The sequence below is a fragment of the Eleginops maclovinus genome, chromosome 23 (genome assembly GCF_036324505.1).
Source record: "Eleginops maclovinus isolate JMC-PN-2008 ecotype Puerto Natales chromosome 23, JC_Emac_rtc_rv5, whole genome shotgun sequence".
Classification (NCBI taxonomy): Eukaryota; Metazoa; Chordata; class Actinopteri; order Perciformes; family Eleginopidae; genus Eleginops; species Eleginops maclovinus.
Window position 1 is genome coordinate 21,908,399 of NC_086371.1, and position 21,968 is coordinate 21,930,366.

At 40.7% G+C, this 21,968-nt stretch overlaps 1 protein-coding gene across 3 annotated transcripts in view; it reads right to left on the reverse strand.

Annotated features, from left to right (window-relative positions):
- Nucleotides 1–21,968, reverse strand: part of il1rapl2 (interleukin 1 receptor accessory protein-like 2) — a 398,203-nt gene that overhangs the window by 303,418 nt on the left and 72,817 nt on the right. For all 3 annotated transcript variants that reach the window (XM_063876302.1, XM_063876300.1, XM_063876301.1), the window contains exon 2: nucleotides 19,540–19,639. In XM_063876302.1, coding sequence (XP_063732372.1) covers nucleotides 19,540–19,627 — 88 coding nt within the window. In that variant the 5' untranslated portion in view covers nucleotides 19,628–19,639. The remainder of the gene's footprint in view (nucleotides 1–19,539; nucleotides 19,640–21,968) is intronic.

Sequence of the window (21,968 nt, forward strand, 5' to 3'; positions counted from 1 at the left end):
AGTTAAATTATTCTTATGGCCTTACCCGTGACTTTCATTCATGTCTTTTTTATAACCGTAAACCCACTCTTCCGCAGCTTACCTTAGGAGCAAAACTGCCTTGGTGATGCCAGAGGTCAGCGTAATGGCCAGACTGGTTAAATGTGATAGAAAGGCAACAGTAACTCAAATAACCACTCATTACAACGAAGGTATGTATGCTTTGAACAAAAAACACGTGGAACCTTGAAGCACTTGAGCTACAGCAGCAGAAGACAACACTGGGTGCCAATACTATCAGCTCAGAGCAGGAGGCTAAGATTTGTACGGGCTCACCAAAAGTACAAGATTGGAAAAATGTTGCCTGATCTGATGAGTTTTCATTTCTGCTGCAACATTCGGACGGTAGGTTCAGAATTTGGCGTAAAGAACATGAAAGCATGGATCCTGCCTTGTATCAACGGTTTAGTCTGTTGGTGGTGGTGTAACGGTGTAGGGATATATTCTTGGCATGCTTTAGGCCCCTTAGTACCAATTCATTATCATTTAAATGCCAGAGCCTACCTAAGCATTGTTGCTGACCATGTCCATCCCTTTATGACCACAGTTTACCCATCTTCTGATGGCTACTTCCAACAGGATAACGCTCCATGTCACAAAGCTCAAATCATCTCCAACTGGTCTCTTGAACATGACAATGAGTTCACTATACTCAAATGGCCTCCACCAGATCTAAATCCTATAGAGCACCTTTGGGATGTGGTGGAATGGGAGATTGGCATCATGGATGTGCATCTGACCAATCTGCAGCAACTGTGTGATGCTATCATGTCAATATGGATCAAAATCTCGGAGGAATGTTTCCAGCACCTTCTTGAGTCTATGCCACGAAGAATTAAAGCAGTCCTGGAGGCAAAGGGGGTTCACCCGGTACTAGTACCTAATAAAGTGGCCGGTGAATGGGGGGAGAAACATAACAAAGCGCTATATTGAAGTTGACTGAATGTTTTAATTCCCTGCCATGGGTTTTCTAGACCAAATAAAGAGGAAAATATGCAAAGCTTCGGTACTGTAATATTGTCTATGAACACAAAATATGAGTAGGCTAAAAAACCGTTAGGACTTCATACAGCCACTTTTAATTGATTGAAAAAAGGTTATATAATGGGACAAGGTTATCATCTTTTGCAACATTTTTATATTAGATAGGGAATTTTTCCAGCAAAGTAAACATATTTTTCTGTTTATTTATGATTCATAATTTGGTTCCTCACTTTTTTCAATTACATTTCATTAACTCCATTTGAGTTTGTGTGTGTGTGTGTGTGTGTGTGTGTGTGTTTGACAGTAATGAATGTGGACAGGGGGCCCAGGGGAAAGAGACTATATGCGGCCCTCTATTAATTACCCCCTTACCACATGCACACACAGAATGTGCAGAACAATGCAAGAATGCACAAATACACTCCAGCAGTGTCACACCAGCAGATAGAAGTACACACGCACACACACACACACACACACACACACACACACACACACACACACACACACACACACACACACACACACACACACACACACACACACACACACACACACACACACACACACACACACACACACACACACACACACAGGGATAATTATTCCTGGTGTAATTTGCTATTCCAGTTGTTTCTCTTCACTTCTGAATACTGATGTCTGTGTTCTCTTCTCTTTATTGCATATAAATCTTGAGTATTTTTTATACCAAAACTTTATACGAAATTCCCTTTATCCTGCTTGTGTATCCCTCCGTCCCTTCTGTCGGTCTCCACTGTCTTTATCTCAATCTCCTTTGCAGTAAAAGGCATGCATTTATTATAGCATGATGAATTATAGAAGGGCGACCTCACACTGGACCCACACACATCATATACTGTATGCACATACCTATGCAAAAACACACGCAAGCATATTTGCAGTGGAAGCGCTTTCAAATAAACAGATTACCATAGCAGTGAACAAATAAGCCTGATAAAAAATGTTAGAATACCGCCTTAGCCAAAGAACAAACAGATGCGGAGTGCAAGAAGCACCTGATCATACACATATACCAAAAAAGAACAACAGAAGACACTACATACAAAGCGTTACACACACACACACACACACACACACACACACACACACACGTAAAACCACAAAGCCAGGCTATAATCAACTAACCAGTTGTTATTAGAAAGTAATTAATCATTTCAGAGAAAACACACAAATGCTGCAGTTTTGTGTTTGACATAATGATAAATGAATTCAAGATCTAAAAGACACTTGAGAGACATTTGAGGAGAAAATAACATGTATTGCTTTTATCATTGCGATCTTTTCACAATAAAATACTTTAATATTCTCAATTAAATTAAGATCTGACAATATATTATCACTGCTTATAATGAATGACAAAGTCCAGAAACAACAGACTTTGATAGACTTTCAGTTTGCAAATTATCCAAATAAATTAAAATGCTTGTTTGTTTATGGGCTTGTTTTCCAATGGTCGAATGGCATAATGAAGCCAATCTTGGCAAGTTATTGAAGCCATCCCACACTGCACCAGCTAACATGCTTAAATTCATACATGGTATTGCTTTAGTCGAAGACAGTAAAAGAAACCTGTTAACAATTATCTCCCAAATCCAAAACCTAGAGTGTTAAAACATAGATCTGTGATGTCATCAACTATAAAGTCTGAAAGTGCTCCATAGAGAAAGACAGGGGAAGGATGTTGGATATAGGACGCCTTACAGGGAATGATCTATATTGGCACATTGTTTAGCTCACAGCTGACAACACTACAATATAATACAGCTCATGTGGGTTCCAAAAGGAAATGTCTCCCATTCACTGTCTATTAGGCAGCATACTCCAAAATTTGATATACACACCTTTTTCATCCCAAACTGGGGATTTTTTGACAGAAATGCAACATTTTGAGAAAAGGTTTGCATCTTGCTGTAACAAGTTATTACATTACAAATATACTTACTTATTTTTGTACACTTAGGTTCGTTTTACAACAGCCACATGAGTGTCCACTATACAGTAGGATTGTGTGTGTGTGTGTGTGTGTGTGTGTGTGTGTGTGTGTGTGTGTGTGTGTGTGTGTGTGTGTGTGTGTGTGTGTGTGTGTGTGTGTGTGTGTGTGTGTGTTTTTATAATGGAAGCCTTGGGGTTCCCGAGTCAAAGCGGTGTCAGTGTTTATCAATATTTGACTGCAGGACCACAAGATGGATGAATCTTTAATATGACCTTGGAGCACAACAAAGACATGGAGACATTTGAGACAAGACATAGAGAGAGAGAGAAAGAGAGAGAGAGAGAGAGAGAGAGAGAGAGAGAGAGAGAGAGATGATGGGGGAGGGAGAGAAGAAAACAAGTTGAAGAGTTGAGGGCTCAACTTCCTGTTTTGATTTTGCTCTGAATATCATGCAAGACTGTATGGATTCAAAGACACATAGAGGTGAACATGATGGGAACATCTGTACTTTACTTCCATTCTCCCTCTTTAAGAGTCACAATCACCCTCCAGAGCCCCTTGTTGCCGATTACATAGAAAGACAGTGAGCAGACAGAGAGGACAGAAGGACACTGCAGAAATGAGGGAGACAAAATGTGCAAAGGGATCCAAGGAGAGTAGAAAAAGAGTACATTTAGCAGTAAGATGAAGAAGAGAAGTGCTGTGGCAAGTAAAAAGGGCTTAAAAGAGAGCAATAGTGCTTTCATTATGTATACTTCGACATTTACCATACCTCTCAAATCATTCAGTGTAGGAAAAAGGAGGTAAAACTTCGATTGCCTTTAAGGACTGACAATATGTAACGTCTGAGTATTTAAATGTCTTAAGAAATGAAAAAACTACATTTTGTGGACTTTTGTACTTATAATATCAAACATTTTCACAAACAATGTAAAACCTAGAGAAATCTCTAATGTATATTGTTGACTTTGTGTCAATGTTGGGGTTATCTGCCAAATCTTTAGAATAGACTTTTTCGGTTTTGGTCGGTTATTCCTTCATATTTGATTCAAATAAAGTTAGGTTGTAAAACAAACACAATGTCCTCTGCCATATTTATTTCTGACTGCTAAGTTACAATAGTTAAATGTATTCACTACAATGCTCAAAAATGTTGATAATGGAATTAAGAAGTGGTGTCCTTAGATTGCACACAATCCCACAATGCATTTTTTTCTACTTTATAGATACGAAGAGCTCTTTTCCAAAACGCGATAAACGCCAAATTAAAAAAAAACGACTTTGTCACGTCATTCTGCTGTATACCGAGCCTACTCACTGCTACATAAATGTTTCTAACCAAATCGCTACATATCCCTGTTTAAACTGTACCGAAAGGTGTCATTTCATTTCAAAACGCGATAGGCGCTACACTAGTTTCGAGTCACAGTGCGACATATCCTCTCGGCCAATCAGAGTGTTCGGTGAGCAGAGAGAAACCATAGCAACAGTAGAGTTCAGTGAGCGTCCCTGTCAAGTATCATGGCGGCGCACTGAGGCTTGAGGTAAATCTTGTTGGTGTAAAAGAAATACATCGGACAAATGGATGTTTTGAATGTGGTTAACACTTTTGATGGTTCCGAAGTAGCCGTTAAGCCCACACCTGGTGGAAGACGACGGCGTTTAAACATAGACAGTCATGAACGCCAACGAACTAAGAAAATGCGCTACTCTGGTGGAGGACGAATTCCCACCATTGGATGTACACACACCTCAGCTAAATGCGTCTTATAAAGGTTATACACTTCAAGCAACGTTGCAACTTTTACAGGTTCAGTACTTTTGAATGGACTATTTAATGTATTGTCAATGTTGATATTGTTATTTCATTACTTGTCATCAAGGTGACATTTTAAATGGTTTTGCACTGAATATTGCACTAATTGGCCATTTGTATGTGTGTTAGTTTTTACTGTGTCTCTTGTGGACAATCTTAATGAACTGTTTGTGTGTGCATGTGCGTGTGTGTGTGTTAGCATGCTTTAGTTTAGTAAATGTAATGGAGTATTACATTTAATCGGTTAGAAGGGGGTAACTACCGACTACTGAATGTTTTTTTATCAATGTTAATATGATTTGATTACTTGTTATACTATTTAAGATGGCACGTTCAATGTTTTGCACTGAAGATTGCACTAATTGACCATTTGTGTTATTTTTGTACTGTTTCTCTGGTGGATAATCTTAAAACGTTAGATTTAAACATAAATTAATTTTCATTACTTCATTAATTACAAAACTTGATTTTATTACACACTGTACACTGTGAGCTCATGATATTGTATATTATCTTGTTTTAAAAACAGACTGAAAAAAATGAATGGCTTTATAACATTTTGAGCAAAGAACACATGGTGGATATGTAGTGGAGAGTGGATATATAGCGTTTTGAAAAGAAATATAATAAACTTTGGATGTATAATCATTAACATTCTAGTTTGATTTGTCAATTATTGCTGATGGTGTTCAGACTGACCCAAAAATTATTCTTAACTATATAAATTAAATACTTCCAAAATATGTAGGTCTGGGTAAATAATTGTCCTTTATCTCAAAACAATCACAAGGGATATATAGCGTTTTGGAAAAGAGCTCTATTGTGAAACAGTTCACTTGTCCGTGATTCATAACGGCCCAAATACTCAATTTGAATGAATAGGCAAGTGGTTTGGGTTGGTTAGCATCCAATGCTCCAATATTCCAAGACATACGATATGTATATCACATTTAGAAAAATAGGTATCAGGAGAGCAGGAAGTCTAAACATTGTCGATTGCAGTTTGAAAATCTATCTGTTCCAACCATGGCCAGTTAAAAAAACTAAAAACGTCTTTCATCTGTACATAGCGGGTTTGACTAATTGTAAGCCATTGCAGTAGCACTTACAATGGTTTGACTAATTGAAAGCTAATGTCCTTGCTTTTTAAAGTTTGTTTTCATCGTTGAATGCACTTATTGTGAGTTGCTTTTGATAAACACGTCAGCTAAATGAAACTTAATATATTTAAGGAAGTTCTCAACTGGCAGCAAGAAAGCCAATTCAAGTACAGCATTTTCGCTGCCAAGAACACATTTAACAATAAGAAATATATCCTTTATTCTCTTTGAATGAATGGCTCCTGTTGCTAAGTGCTAAACTAGACTTTGTTAATGACTTTAACAAAGTGTGGGGTCGTGTAACTGTGGTACAGCTGTAAGCATGAGAAATACATTATCAGTGGTTGTAGAGGGGGTTAGCGTCGGTATGGGACAATACAATCCTCTCTATCCTGTTCTCTGTCCCACGCCAGGCTACACACACAGACACACACACACATCCAGAAATACACACACACACACATGGAAATACACACACACACACACACACACACACACACATGGAAATACACACACACACACACACACACACACACACACACACACACACACACACACACACACACACACACACACACACACACACACACACACACACACACACACACACACACACACACACACACACACACACACACACACACACACACACACACACACACACACACACACACACACACACACACACACAGATAGTGGAGTCTGGAGAGGCTCTGCCACAAAGGCTTCTCCTGAGAGAAAACTGATGTCCTTGTTCTGGAGGAGCTGAAACAGCATTTTCCGTTGTGTTAGCTTGGGAGGAGAAGATAACACATTTGGTTATCGTGTTACTCTGGTCTCAGAAGGAAGACCCAGTGCAGTGGATGCTATACAACACCAACAATAATCGGAGTCATAAAAAGTTAAACCCGTGTCTTATTTTCTAGAAAAAAGTGTGCCAATGATGTGGTATACACACAGTGTTAAATTAAAATATAGAGGGAAAAGTGATTTTAAATAGCACAAGCTATTGGGAGCAAAACAAACTAGTAGCAGTCTTGCTACAGTGCATAGCAAGCTGCTTTATGCTAATGTCGCTAAAGTTGAAGCTACACACAAAAGCACAATTAATGCAAGCTGTAGATGTAGAGTCATTGAAGCCTTTAATCTTGTCTTATTTTCTAGGAACAAGTGTCCAAATGAGGTGGTGTAAAAACAGTGTTAGATTAAATTATGGGCAGAAAAGTCATCCTGATCTACTGATTACTTAAGAACTGGCTAATGAGATCCACACAAACATAAAAAATAGCAGCCTATAGTGCTTTGCAAGCTGCTTTTTGCTAATGTTGCTACAGTTAAAGCATCACTTAATAGTTGAATTAAAGCAAACGTAGAGTCATCTAAGCCCTTAATCTTGTGATATTTTCTAGGAACAAGTGTCCAAATGATGTTGTATTAAAACAGTGTGAAATGAAAATATGGGCTGAAAACTAATCTTAAATAGCCAATAAATTGTTAGCACAGGCTATTCAGAGCAACTAAACAATAAAGAAGTAGCTGATATCTAGAGTGCTTAGCAAGCTGCTCTTTGCTCATGTTGCTACAGTTTAAGCTACACGTAATAGCTCAATTAGAGTGAGCTGAAGTGCACACACTCACACACACACACACACACACACAGCCTTTTATCTTTATTTTAAGAGGGGCAACAAAAGGGCAACAGGGAGAGAGCCAGTGTATTGTAATTGGTGTTTGTGCAAAACACACACACACACAAACACACACACACACACACACACACACACACACACACACACACACACACACACACACACACACACACACACACACACACACACACACACAGAGATCACTGTACGTGTAAAAAAGTCAAGTGGATGTCCTTATATGACAAAGCCACTTGTGTTAATTGGTCACGCCGGGGAGAGACGTTAGCTATGAGTGCTGTAAACACATTTCAAGCTAAATCTCATCACAGGCAAACACATACTGCATGTACACACACATGGACACAGTGACATTATGTCATAGCACATCGGTGTTATGTCATATCTGCACGTAACAAATATGTCTGAATGTTTCCAGAATGGCTGCTAATGCTCACAACCGGCCCACTCAAAGTCACTTCTACTGGAGTCAGCTATTAAAGCAGCGGTATAAACTCCATCTCTTCCCAACATAAAGTTTGCATCAAAACCTTTATGAAAGATGAACACTAGCTGTGAAAAACTGCCTAAAGAGTCATTGACCATGTCTACCAATTGCAGTGCCAGATCCTTCAAGCTCTGTTGTCACCATGGCCACCTTAAGAGTTGTCTTATTAAGTGTATTCACATCCAATTCAGATGTTATGCAATACACTTTGGTTAGAGTTAGGGGCATACACTGTATGTGTCTGATTTGGCTAATTTTCCAATCTGATTGCACTGGTTTATTTTTGCGATAATGCAGGAGAGCCGTTCCGCACCAGAAGCTGTTTAAAAAAAGTTCAGTTATCAGGCTATCCTTACAACTACCCGCACAAACTAATCCCTTCCTGGAAAGGGCAATGGGCTTTGAAGCCAATATTCATAATGGCCAAACAGTGGAATTACAGCTTCTGGGTCAATCACGTGATGCAAATGGGCTCACCAAGACTTGAATATCCTTTATTTACAATTATTAGGACCAAACCATTGTTATATTCCACAACAGACAAATCCAGAGTTATTTTCCAAGTGCATCTGAGTCAACGAAAAAAAAGCAGACTCTGGATTCTGGAGGGTTAATGGAAACACTATTGCGCATGCTCTATTGGCCCATGAATGGGGAAGTGATTTTATTACCCCACAGTCCAACTATTCTGTCTTCATGGGCCACGGAGCAACTTTCATAGGAATGAACAGGACGCAGCCTCCAACACTGTATCCTCTTTATGCATCCAGTGTTTTTCTAACTAATATAACAAAGTCAATTAAACTGATCGTTCAATATTGCATTGATCAGGGATTAGATAAGATCTACAACACCATGTGGTGCCTTCTGGAGGATCAGAAGATGTGTATTAAAATCTAGAGCCTTTTTAATGTATCTTGAGCTGTAATTTTAACAGGCCCTGTAAGCAATTATATGATTTACATTTATATAATCCAATTTCACAAATCCCAAATGTATTCAAAGAGCCAAGGAAGTCAGATGCTCTACAGTTTGAAAAGTCCTTTAACCCCATATTAAGACAAGGAAACCCCCCCCCCACTTTGATAGAGTCTTTATTCACATACAAACATTACATTTCTTAGGAGTGGTCTGCAAAGATGCTACAATCAAAACTTTAAAAATGTAATATACTCTGTGATAGTGTCACCAAAAAAAAAAATGCACGTTTAGATCTCTGCAAACACACAAACTAACTTGCAGATACAATTGGGGGAAAAAACATAATGTAACTTATTTATTGAAAGCCTGAAATTACTTGCACCTTTCAGTATCCCGGGAAAAACCAACACGTTTCCCTGTCTAGCTCCGGCTGCTGTAGCTTATAAATGTTAAATATGTCTCAGCCTCTTGTCCTCTGCCACTGTCTGCATTCTCCACCATAGTGAATAAGTAATTTGCCTTTTTGCCCTCAGCACTTTTCCCTATATAGTTTAAAAAACTGTTTAAGCTTGGGATGGATCGAAATGTACATTTCTAAATGAAGTCACTGTTTTACAGAGTCCTTGCGCAGCAGAGTTGATCACAGCCAAGCGTAAAAACCAAGTGCGTCAACGTTCTACAGCGGAGAAAGGCTCTGCATAGAGAACATAAGTTAAGAATATGCTAAACTTTAGATGCTTTGTAATGCAAAATGTGATGTAGCGTGCAGGTAGAGAGAGGGACTGTGCATGTGTGTGTGTGTGCGTGTGTGTGTGTGTAAAGACAACTGGAACTCTGTTTTGTCCTTAATGTCTCTCTCAAAGCCAGAACGTACACACCAACAAACAGCTTCCCCGCATATACTTCACAAAGCAAATATGTCTCACACTATGATAAAGCAGGACATACAGACACTCACACACAAACACACACTCTGTTATCTTTGCTCTGCTTTGCATGCGTGGAGTTAAGTTGCGATAAGATCATACTGAGACCTAATCGTTCTTTGATCTCAGGTTTTAGCTGCGTCAGAAAACACACTCGCACACTCGGAGACACACGTGTTCTTACGCATACATACAAGGGCATTCACTGGCACTCAATCACTCTGACACACACACACATGGGAACATACACACATGGGAAACCATCTGCATCAGCACATCGTGTGCTTTAAAGATGGTTGAGACAAAGCAGGTAAGACAGAATTAAAAGTTGAATGGTTGTACCCACTAAGTCACGTTGCAGTTTGTATCCATGTCTGTCCGAAATGTCATCAATACATTTTATCCCTTTTGACGTTGTGTGAAATTGTAATAATTAGCATAACGATCCTTCAGTTATGGACAAAAAGGACAAAAACATGTTTTAGAGGTCACAGCAATCCTGACCTGGGACCATTATCATGACCATTGGGCCAACTTTTAAATATTTCTCCAAAAGCGTTCCAGATATGATCCTGAGAATGGTACATGTGTGAGGTCTCAGTGACCTTGACCTTTGACCACATAAATATACAATAAAACACAAGATACCTGGGAGAACTGATCCAATTTTGGTCAACATCCCTTTAACCTTTGACCACATAAATCTAAACAGTTTCTTTTAAATCTAAAATATTCTGTTTTCTGTGTAACGATGTTGCGCTTTGTAATCGGAAAATGTCAGTTTATTCCCATTTAAACATGGAATGGGAATAAACTATTCTAATCTAATCCCTAAGTATTGAGAAAAACAACATAATACATACATACGTACAGAGGACCACTTTCTTGCTTTATGTTTGGTTTGTTTGTCTCTCTCCTCTTGCTGAAAAAGCCCAGCAGGGACCTAGATAAGAGTCTGTGTTATCTTTCTGCCCGCCATCTCGCCTAATCTATTGGTTTTGTCTGAAACGCTGAAGCCGTTAAAATCTGGCCTTGACTAAGACGGCCAGGAGAGATGGAGAGAACGATGGTGAGATGTTGAAGCAGAAAGGATTTCTCTGAATTCTTAGTTTTCCTCATCAGCATCACGATTGAGACATTGATATGTGTAATGTGTGTTCCTCTTCTAAGTGTAAATGTGTTGTTGGATAAACATATCCAGCATGTGTGTGTTCTAAGGGGCTGTATAACTTGCAGGAATTATTTTTCAGCATTGCTATGCCTAGCTACTGTTGAGCTCATTAGCACTTTCAGCGCTAACCGGGAAACACTTTTGCCTTTGTGTTAATGTAGTTAAAGCAACATCATTATCTTCAGTGTGACTTTTCCTAAATATAACAATGAATCTTTAGCTTCACATTTTTTTTTACATCCTGTGAACAGATTGTGGGAACAGTCATCAGATCTCATTCCAAGGGGCAGCCTCCAAGTCTGGAAAAAGGAGCCAATGTGCAAGTGCCTTATAACTGGATTCTTTAAAATGGGGGTTTCTCTTTTTTAGTTGCAAGCATAATTCTGATTGTATAGAAGTCTATAACAAATATATCAAAATTCTAACTTGATTTATGACCTCAGTTAAATAAAATCCTAATGTCTTTATTCCTTTTTTCAAGTGTTCTTTAATACTTTATTATGTTTATTGTGTAAATTATGGCCCTGTTTCAATAAAATAGACAATAACGCAGGGTGTGCTTTATGGCTAGGCTAGCTTGTGACTGTTAAGTTGCCACAACAGGGGCTTTTCCCCAGCGTTGTTCAGTGTTCAGTTGTAGGAAAGACACTTTAAGAAGTCAAATGTTCATTATAACTCCGCAAGAACATTTATTTTTTACCATGTATTCCACTAGCCAAAATATAGCATTTCAATGAACATTTACGCTGATTATGGATGCTCCTTACTAACCAAGCTAGCTAACCAGCACTTCTGTAGTTGGTAGGTTAGTGGCCTCAACAACCTAGTCCAAATATGGTCAATTGTGGTGAAAAAAAAACAAGATAGCAGCCAATATGCCAAACTGGAAACTTGAAAATAGTAGTTAACATACCACTGGGTGACGTTACATATCTACGTTGACTTCTTATGTACAGTCTCTGATATCAACCCATTCGAGCACCTATAGAGAGTCATGTAAGGCAGGGCTTTGCACCACCATAAACAGTACACCAAATGACTGAGAAATGATGTTTATGCTGTGTGTTTATGAATGTACAAATAAGTAGTATACAAGTAGTATGTAAATAAGTTCCTTTATAAATGTAATCCTAAATATCAAAGTCAAAGTCCACTTTATTGTCAAAGTTTCCACATGTGTTATACATACAGAAAATTGAGATACCGTTTCTGGCAGTCCCAAAGTGCAAATACAAACAAGAACATATTACATAAGAAGATAAGAGCGTAGAAAAAAAGGGGGGGTAAAAAGGGGTATACAAAAAAAAACTAAGTAATATATACATATGTTCGACACAATCAACAGTTTGACGGTAGTGCAAGTAGGTGTTTAAGGCAATAAATACTTTGTGCAAAGTACATTTTCAGTAGCTGCGGAGAATAGAAAATGACTGGTGCTGGAGGAGGGACGGGTGTGTGAGGGAGGGGGATTAATGTCCTGGTACATTTCCATTGAGGCTGTGGGGAAAGGTGGGTGGGACGGAGGGCAGAGCGGTCAGGGGAGAGATGGGAGCGGGGGTAGAGGGAGATGAGAGAGGGGGAGAGAGAGGGAGGGACGGAGAGAGGGGGAGCGAGAGGAGAGAGGGAGGGAGGGAGGGAGGGAGGAGAGAGAGACAGAGGATTGAGGGAGGGACGGAGGATAGAGAGAGAGCGAGAGAGGGAGGGAGGGAGAGAGTGAGAGGAGAGAGGAAGGGAGGGAGAGAGTTCAGCATCCTGACCGCCTGGTGGAAGAAGTTGTTCCTCAGCCTGGTGGAGCTCGAGCGGAGGCTGCGGAACCTTCTCCCTGAAGGCAGGAGGCTGAAGAGGCTGTTGCAGGGGTGGGTGGGGTCCCCCGCAATGCCGAGGGCTTTGCGGGTGAGTCGGGTGCTGTAGATGTCCTGTAGTGTAGGGAGTGAGACCCCAATGATCCTCTGGGCAGAGTTCACATTGCAGGCTCTTGCGGTTGGAGGCGGTGCAGCTTCCAAACCACAGCGTGATGCAGCTGCTGAGGATGCGCTCAGTGGCGCCTTGGTAGAATGACAGCATGACGGGGGGGGGGGGACTCCTGCTCGCTTGAGCTTCCTGATGAAGTAGACGCGTTGCTGGGCCTTCTTTGCCAGTGCAGTGATGTTGTTGTTCCAGGTGAGGTCATCTGTGATGGTCACACCCAGGCATTTGGTGCTGCTCACCTGCTCCACAGAGGGAGTGGGTTCTTCTGAAGTCAACAACAATCTCCTTTGTTTTCCCCACATTGAGGAAGAGATAGTTATTTTGGCACCAACGGGCCAGCTGGTTCACTTCCTTACTGTAGTTAGTATCATCCTTGTGGCTGATGAGACCCACCATGGTAGTGTCGTCAGCGAACTTCACGATGTGGTTGGAGCTGTAGCTGGGTTTGCATTCATGGGTCAGCAGGGTGAAGAGAAGGGGGCTGAGCACACAGCCTTGAGGGGCCCCCGTGCTCAGTGTTAGTGTGTTCGATGTGTTGTTGTTGACCCGGACAGCTTGTGGTCACTCTGTGAGGAAGTCCAGCAACCAGTTGCAGAGAGAGGGGCTGAGGCCCAAGTCTGTAAGTTAACGCACAAGCTGCTGGGGGATGATGGTGTTGAAGGCTGAGCTGAAGTCTATGAATAGCATTCTGACGTAGGAGTTCTTAGTGTCCAGGTGTGTGAGGGCTGGGTGTAGAGCGGAGGTGATTGCATCCTCTGTGGACCGTTTAGCTCGGTAGGCAAACTGAAACGGGTCCAGGGAGAGAGGAGACAACACATGCAAAATATTTTTTCAATACATGATGATTTAGGGGTGCCACCGCACATCTGTTTTTGTTGGATAAAGTGGTAAACAGTGCTCAATAGTCACCATGGAGATCTGAGTTTAACAAGAGATGCAGTTCAAGAAAACTGAGGTGATCTTTCTGTTTTTGTGTTGGGTATGTATTATTACATATTACTATCATATCTGTAGTTGTGACATGCATTTGACACCACTGCGTCAAACACCGGCCATCTCACAGCAGCCTGCATTGCCATACAGCTCTCACTGGGCCGACCACTGCTTTGGTCTGGGTGCCGGCACCACATTGGTGAGGTCCTCCTGAACCAGGTTTTTACAGACCTGAAGGTGGAGACATCACGCTCGCCAGAGGTTACCTTGTTCACACATCTGAGAGAGAAATGGAACCTGTTACCACAAGAATCCAGCAGCCAATGGTCCCGTTACATTCCTGACAACATCGCGCAACCACTCCTGGGCAAGTTACGTGCTGAACTTGTCAGGTGCGCAAAAGAAGTGACTGACCACAAGCGAGGTTACTACCGTGAGTTTGTGCAGCTGTGTCTTGTGTTTCTGGATGCAGATAGTGAAGAGCAGACTGCAGTGACCTTCCAACGACCGGGAGCGCTCCACAAGGCACGATGGATGGCCAAGCTGCTCTATACTCTCAAGCTGGCTTTGATGGAGCAGCACATCGCGTTGCTTCCCCAGGGCACAATTACCACACGGCAGCAGGTGCCGAAGATTCAGGCATTTGCCATTTTCATTACACACATCTATGCAAAGTGGTGGTTGACCTGCAAGAAAGCTGTAGATGCTGCCTGGAATGACCTGACACTCTACCACCACCTGCAGGCATAAAAGGCTGTAGATGAGGGCATTGCAGCATCAGCGATCAAGGCACTGGAGAGGCATCGCTGGTACCTGACAGGTGAGATGCTACCCCTGGCTCTCTTCAGCAGCAAGGTGCCCAATGAGGACAAGCGTGCACTTGCCAGTGCGATCTTGGAGCACAAGCCCGCTGATCTCCCCATGCATATCCCTGAGCAGCGCTTTGGCACTGGCTTTGGCAAGCCAATGTTCCCCACCCTCTTGCCAACCACCAGCTTGGCTGATCTCGCCAATAAGGATTACTGGTTTGGGATGCAACAGCTGCACATTGATCCAGAATTTATGTCTCTCGATGTGAAGGAATGGGCGACCAATGCTGCGTTCAAAAAAAGTGAGGTCAATGTATGTGCAATGAACGTTGTCAATGACTGTGCCGAGCGTGGCGTCAAGCTCACGTCCGACTTCGTCGCAGTGGCCAGGAAGGAGCAGCACCTGCAGAATGTGCTGCAGGCAGTTGAACATGACCGCAGCCAACAGCCAAACCTTCGCCGCTGCAAACGCAAGCTAATCCTTGAATAGGACGGTTACTCTTGGATGGCGGATGGGGAGACATATCTGGGGGGAGACGCACTGGCTAGGTTCAGAGTTCAGGTTCCATTTCCTCTCTCTTTCTCCCTGGTGATGTTGCTCAGTGGAGCGGACTCTGGCACAGACTAAGCAATTAAGTTTGAAGTTTAGTTAGTGTCAGCTCTTACCATTAGGCCCTGTTAGTTGCCAGTGAGTTAGCCACCAGAGAGGGTTTGTTCTTTTAAGTGTGTCAGTATCGCCCCTTGTGTTTAACAATAAAGTCAATTAAACTTTATATGTGTGTCCGACATCCATCACTGCTGCACAAAACTCAGGGTAAGGCCACGTGAACATGTCCCATTGACCTCCATTCATTTTGTCTATAGGACAAATGAATGGAGAATCTTGAAAGTTGAACTCTGAGAAATGCCCAAGTTGCCCAAAGGGCAAACTTTTACTTTGATAACCCTATAGAACATGTTACTGTATAAAAGTTCACTGTACTCAACATTTCCAGGTCAACCTGTTGGCAATTAGAATAAAAATTGCACATTTTTCGAAATTTCACAAAAGTTCATGTCGTAGGTGGCACCCCTAAATCTCAATGGAATTCCTCAAATCTTTGCAAAAGTCATTTCTATACAAAATGCAATGCCAGCCAAATTGATATTATGAAATTAAAATTTCCCATTCAAATTTGATGCACCCTACTGTGTATCATCACAATTTGTCCTCTTTTTACTGCAGCGGGTGCTACATCAAAGCACAGCAGGGTGACAGGGTGAAACGGTAGTTCCTATCCATGAGGTGTCCAGTTACACACACACACACACACACACACACACACTCACACACACCAGAAGCAGCGAGGGAAAAGATCTAAAAGCCTATCTTTGGTCAACTGTAGCGGTTGCCCACATAAATGTCCGCTTGGCTCTGCTCTGATCACATAATTGCTCTGTGCACACCTCTCCCACACACACACAGAAGGAAAGTGCACATCCAGAGCGCATACACTGAAGCACACTTAGGGAGCTCACATACACACACACACACACACACACACTTAACATCTGGATATATACAACACCCACACATACAGTCAATGTTAGATATGACATGAAGCGGAGCATTCACATGCAGGTATGCTTGCCAGTGTAGGGACACACATACACAGCAAACAAAAACTCCCACCAGCTCTCCCACACAGTCAGTATGTCGAGTGTGTGAAAGAAATACTGACAGAAAAAGATTAGACTGAGCAAGGACTGCAACAAAATCACAGAAAACCAAGTTCAACAGAATCGTGTTGTATTATTTTTACTTGCCGCCTTTTGTCTATTTGTTGGACTATGAACAATGATTTAGTCATACTAATTTGTGTGGGTGGCCTGGACGACATTTTGGCAAGTTCCATTATACCACATCAATAAATCATAGCAAGCAAAAATGCTGTTGCTCTGTAAATGACCCTGACCTTTGACTTTCTCTAAGCAACTTTTTTGCATCATTTAAGGCCCAATCACATATGTAGTGAGAACATATATTATATATGTATAAATAAAAATAAAATATATTTAGTACCTGAATACACTTTATTATTCACAACTAAATAGGTAACATAGAAGAAAAGGAAGAATACTTTTTTGATCTTGTTTATTAAAGTTATAGTCAGGCATTTGAATACCTTTGCTTTTTATCTTTCTTGCAGAGAGTTATGTAAGAAAAGTGATACCAGTTTCATGTCTGTACGGTAAATATGTAGATGGACCAGAAGCTAGTTAGCTTAGCTTATCACAAAGACTGGAAAAAAAAGAAAATTGATTGCCTAGTGGAAAGCGTAGTTCAATCTGAAGGTACCAAAATACACCTATCAGCACCTCTAAAGCTTCATATTTAAAAAGACATATCCTGTTTGTACAAGGCTGCATTAAACTTCCCTCTTTTAAATGAATGATAGGACTAGAGTAAAATGCCCGAACACTGCTGCATCCAAATCCGTTCATAAAACCAAACAGGGTTTTGTGATGGACTTTTGTTCCTGGCTGGGTCAACTCATCAATGCCCAGGAAAGTTGGATTTGGTCACTTTTAGACGGAGGCATACTCTCCTTTTCCACCGTTTCCAGTCTTTCTGCTAAGCTAAGCTAGTCTGCAGCTAGCTCCAGCTTCATATTTATTATAAAGTGATATAATTCACTGTTTCCCGACAGACCAGATTTGGTACTTCCAGTCATACCGGATGTTATTGTTTTTAGCCTCAGGTAGCGTGTAGCTTATATTGTATCGTATATATGAGTAGAGGGAGAATGTCGCGTGGAGTTACATACTAAACACACCGCCTCTACCTCTCACTCATTGATGCTGCAATAATAGTATTAAGTGTTTAATAACCAATAAACCTCAGAAGAATTGTATAATAAGCTATCATAAATAGAGACTTCATGAGAAGGCTAAGCGGAACGTGCCATGGACCCGCCTCCGAAGACCTCAGCCAATAGAAGAAGACAGAAGAAGATGACGAAGTCAGATGTGCCGAAGACCCGCCCCCGTTGCTTCTAACCAATAAGAGAAGACGAGACCGGAAGGACCTTAGAGTCGAAAACGACGTGAAAAGTTTGAGGTCAGTCCTTCCCCCTACGACGCTGTAGATAGCTAACCACTGGAAAGTGTACTGTGGACCAGTTAAATAGGAGAAGACCTCGCCGAGCGTCCATTGTAAACTTATCATATCACCATATTAACAAATCCTGTTAAATTTAGAAGAGAAGTCTCTTTGATTCTTTTAGCCTATTGTTACTACAGAACAATACACGAGACTTGATTGATTCTAATCCAACTGACGCCAAAAACCAGACGCATGTTCCCCAGAACACTCTGACATTCAACAACTCAGGACTGTGTGGATTTGGTTGGTTTGGGTTGGTCAAAATGATTGACAGTGACCACCACTGTCACCACATTCTGACTGAAATGTTGCTAAACCCTGATTGGTGTACTAGAGTATGTGATATCAACTTAGTCAAACCCACCTTAAAACAGTAATAAGGGAAAACCATAAACAGTATGGAAAAACACAGAACATGAACACTCTGAAGTATCAACACCAAATGTGTTACACCTGTTTTCAATAGGGTGGTCTCTTAAGATCCCACTTCACATAGTAAGAGAATGATTGAGAAAAATGGTTATGGGGCCTTTATATGTCAAATAGACCCGTGTATTTATTACAGTTGCTTGTTTAAACCCTTTGAAGGTATTCTAAGACTGTGTGTGTGTGTAGTGACAAAAGGATCACTAAAGGATTGTTATGGTTGCCTTTAAATTCCCTCTATTAAACCACCAGGACCTGCACTCTCACTTAGAGGCAGGCAACATAGTAAGCAGGATTACATTAGAGGAAAATCAATTCTATCTGGATTGTTATAATTAGATGACCTGAGTTTGCTAAAAGTCGGTAAGTAATTTTCTCCGTTTTTATCACTTTCAAGACTTGGCAGTGGTGCATGACAATGAAATTACAAATGCTGTGGGTGATATTTATAATTACAGAATGTGTAAAACTGCAGATCAAGTATTCAGTGCAGCATGAATGACAATTTACAAACACAAAAGCAGCAATGCGTTTCTATCTATATTGCACATACTCCACTCACTGTACAGTACCATACAAAGTGCTATTGAGACAGCATGCCAAACATCGAGAGACCAAATCACACCCGCTTTGTCGAGCTGATCAGCCAGAAAAAACAAATCGATCCCTGATAAAAGACCATCAGCCGATCTGTCATCAGCCGGATGCTGATACACAAATGAGCTTAACAGCAGCAACAATGATAGCAGCAGTAAGACGGTCAGACAGCTGATCATTACAAGCCCTCAGCAACCAAAATGCAAGGACACAGAAGGAAAGCAATCTGAGCTCTGTTATGGAGTTTAGAAAGAATTGTTATAATCAGAGAAAGATAGAGTGGTGACGGTGAGAGAGAAAGAAATCGCAAAGTAGAAGTATCTATTCCAATGTGTGAAGTTAAGAGGTGTCAATGCATCATATAACACAAAAGGGGGAAGACATTTACGGGGTAGTGTGAGTAAAAAACAATATGTTCATTGTCATTGTATTCGAGAAAAGACTAAAGAGTAAGGAAAAGGTTATATCAGTAAGACACAAAGGGGACTTCCAAGGACATAAAGTCTCATTTTTAACAAAACGACATGGCTCGGGGTGCGCCCGTAGACAACAAACACAAAGGCTGTTCCTCCTACCTGAGTTCCTCTTAGAGATGTACTTGACGTCGTCACAGGCTCCCAAGGCGAGGAGGAGGAGGAGGAAGAGGAGGGATAAAGAAGTCATCTCCCCTGGTACCTTAAGACAACATGAGAAAGTTTTAGAAAAAACGTAGCAAGTATATTTCTTAGTTTCATTGGCAATATCAGGCAAATAAAACCCAGACGGACAAAGATCATAGACTGAAGTGGACGTAGTTTATGTGATGTCGACCATTAGTTTGTTGAGTACAATTTTGAGCCAGATGTGACTTATCAGGGTGAAGCTTAGTAGAAGAAGAATCGGATGATAAAACCCTCTTTATTTGTCACATACATGCACACAGCAGAGCACACACAGTGAAATTGGTCCTCTGCATTTAACCCATCCTAGTACTAGGAGCAGTGTGCAGCTACTGTGCAGCGCCCGGGGAGCAATGGGGAGGGGGGATTGGAGGTGTCCGGTGCCTTGCTCAAGGGCACCACAGCAGGGCCCAGGAGGTGAACTGGGACCTCTCCAAGTAGCAGTCCACCTTCCATATTTCAAGTCTGTTTGGGGACTTGAACCGGCGACCCTACGATTCCCAGTCCAAGCCCCTACTAACCAAATAATGAAAAAGATAAACAAAATGTTACGATTAACTTTTATAAAAACTCACAAAAAGCAAAGAAAGATACCCAACATGGACAAATAACGCTGTGGTAGCAACTTGTCACAAGCTATCCTACACTAAAGCATAATCGTCTTCCATTTTACCGAAATTGGAATCCTAATTTTACATCATACTATGTTGAAGAAGTTATGAAACTAATGATTGAGCCAATACACTTATTTTGAATAATTGTCCCGAGGTAATAAAAGCAGTGAGAAATAGGGTAATTTTCTCATAGACTTCTTTAGAATCTGACTTCTTTTGCAACGAGTAGATTCGCCGGCTGCTGGATGTAAGAGACAATGCATGTTTAATGCTTTAATGCTTTTTTATTCTGATATATACTGTTACCACAATTACAATGACACCATCATTACAGTGTGATGCACATCATAATTCTGGGTTTGCCTGGTTTTGTTTTGACATGATTTCAAATTGATGTCAAAGTGTATGTATCTCTCATTCTTCAAAAGTTACAATTAAAAATAATAAAAGGAGCTTCATGTGGTGTTGTGTGTGACCCATATGCTGTAAACATTGAAAAATAAAACACTTTATTACAAGTATGGCAGTGAAAACATCACAACAAATATTAATATTGATCTGAAACACAGGTAGTGCTGCTTTTGAAAATATCATTTTGTTCAACTGATTAAATTCACAATACAAAAAATTGAATTAGATTCGACCAAAGGCTAGGAATCACAAAGGGTGCAGAATATTTTACACACATGCAAACACACACACAAACACACACAGCCTTTGAGCCAACAATGTGAAATCACACTGATACACCTGCAATCCGATTTTTCTCATGCTTTTGTGTACACACAACGGTGTATGTCCACACACACAAAGACACCCACACCCACACAACACACACACTTAAACAGGGAGGGATCAGAGAAGCAGATTAGCCATGCCAGCAGTTATCCCACTGTTTTTTACACACATGTGAAAATAAATATAATGGGAACTCAAACTCTATCTTGACTGCTGATTGAAATCACATTTGATTCACATCAGGAGGGGTACAGTCTTTTGATAGATCCTAGTGGGGTGTAGATTTGTGAGCCACAGTCTTTAAAGTTGGACAATGAAATGATGGGATGGGGATCTAAAACCGGAACCAAATTGATGTTTAGAACAAAGCCGAGGGAACAACACAGTACCATGATAAAGGTTACTGCACGATGTTGCCAATAGCAGTTAAAAAGTCTTCATTTTTGCTGGCTTTTAAGGCATCTAGCCTTTCATCACAAAGGATGGTCATTTTGTTAATCTTTTTATCTCCTAATGTAATGTGTCATGCCATCATCTTGATAGTGTCACAGGTGCAGCAGCTTAAATCATCATTATAAAAAACACCACCAAAGTAAGGAAATCATTTCTGTTTGGTTGAGTGAATGTCATAGCCACAGCATACAAACATCCTGTATTTCAGCATTGATATATTCATTAATACTAAAATACCACAGCATATATTGTAATACACATTATTTTATTTTATTATTGAAATATATTGTAGTACATGGGGATATTTTTACTTTAACTTCTTATGTAAAGATAAATATTCTTATTGTATTTAATAGTTGTATATGATTGTATTCCAAAATGCAGCAATGGTCTCTGAACCCAATCTCTACCTGTGATAAATAAAGTATTCTTATGCTTGATTCACAAAGTTTACCTACTCACAGTAAACAATAAAAACAAAAGTAAGTCCCAGAAAGCCATGAGCGCACTATATAATGACACTGCAACCAAAGAAGCTAA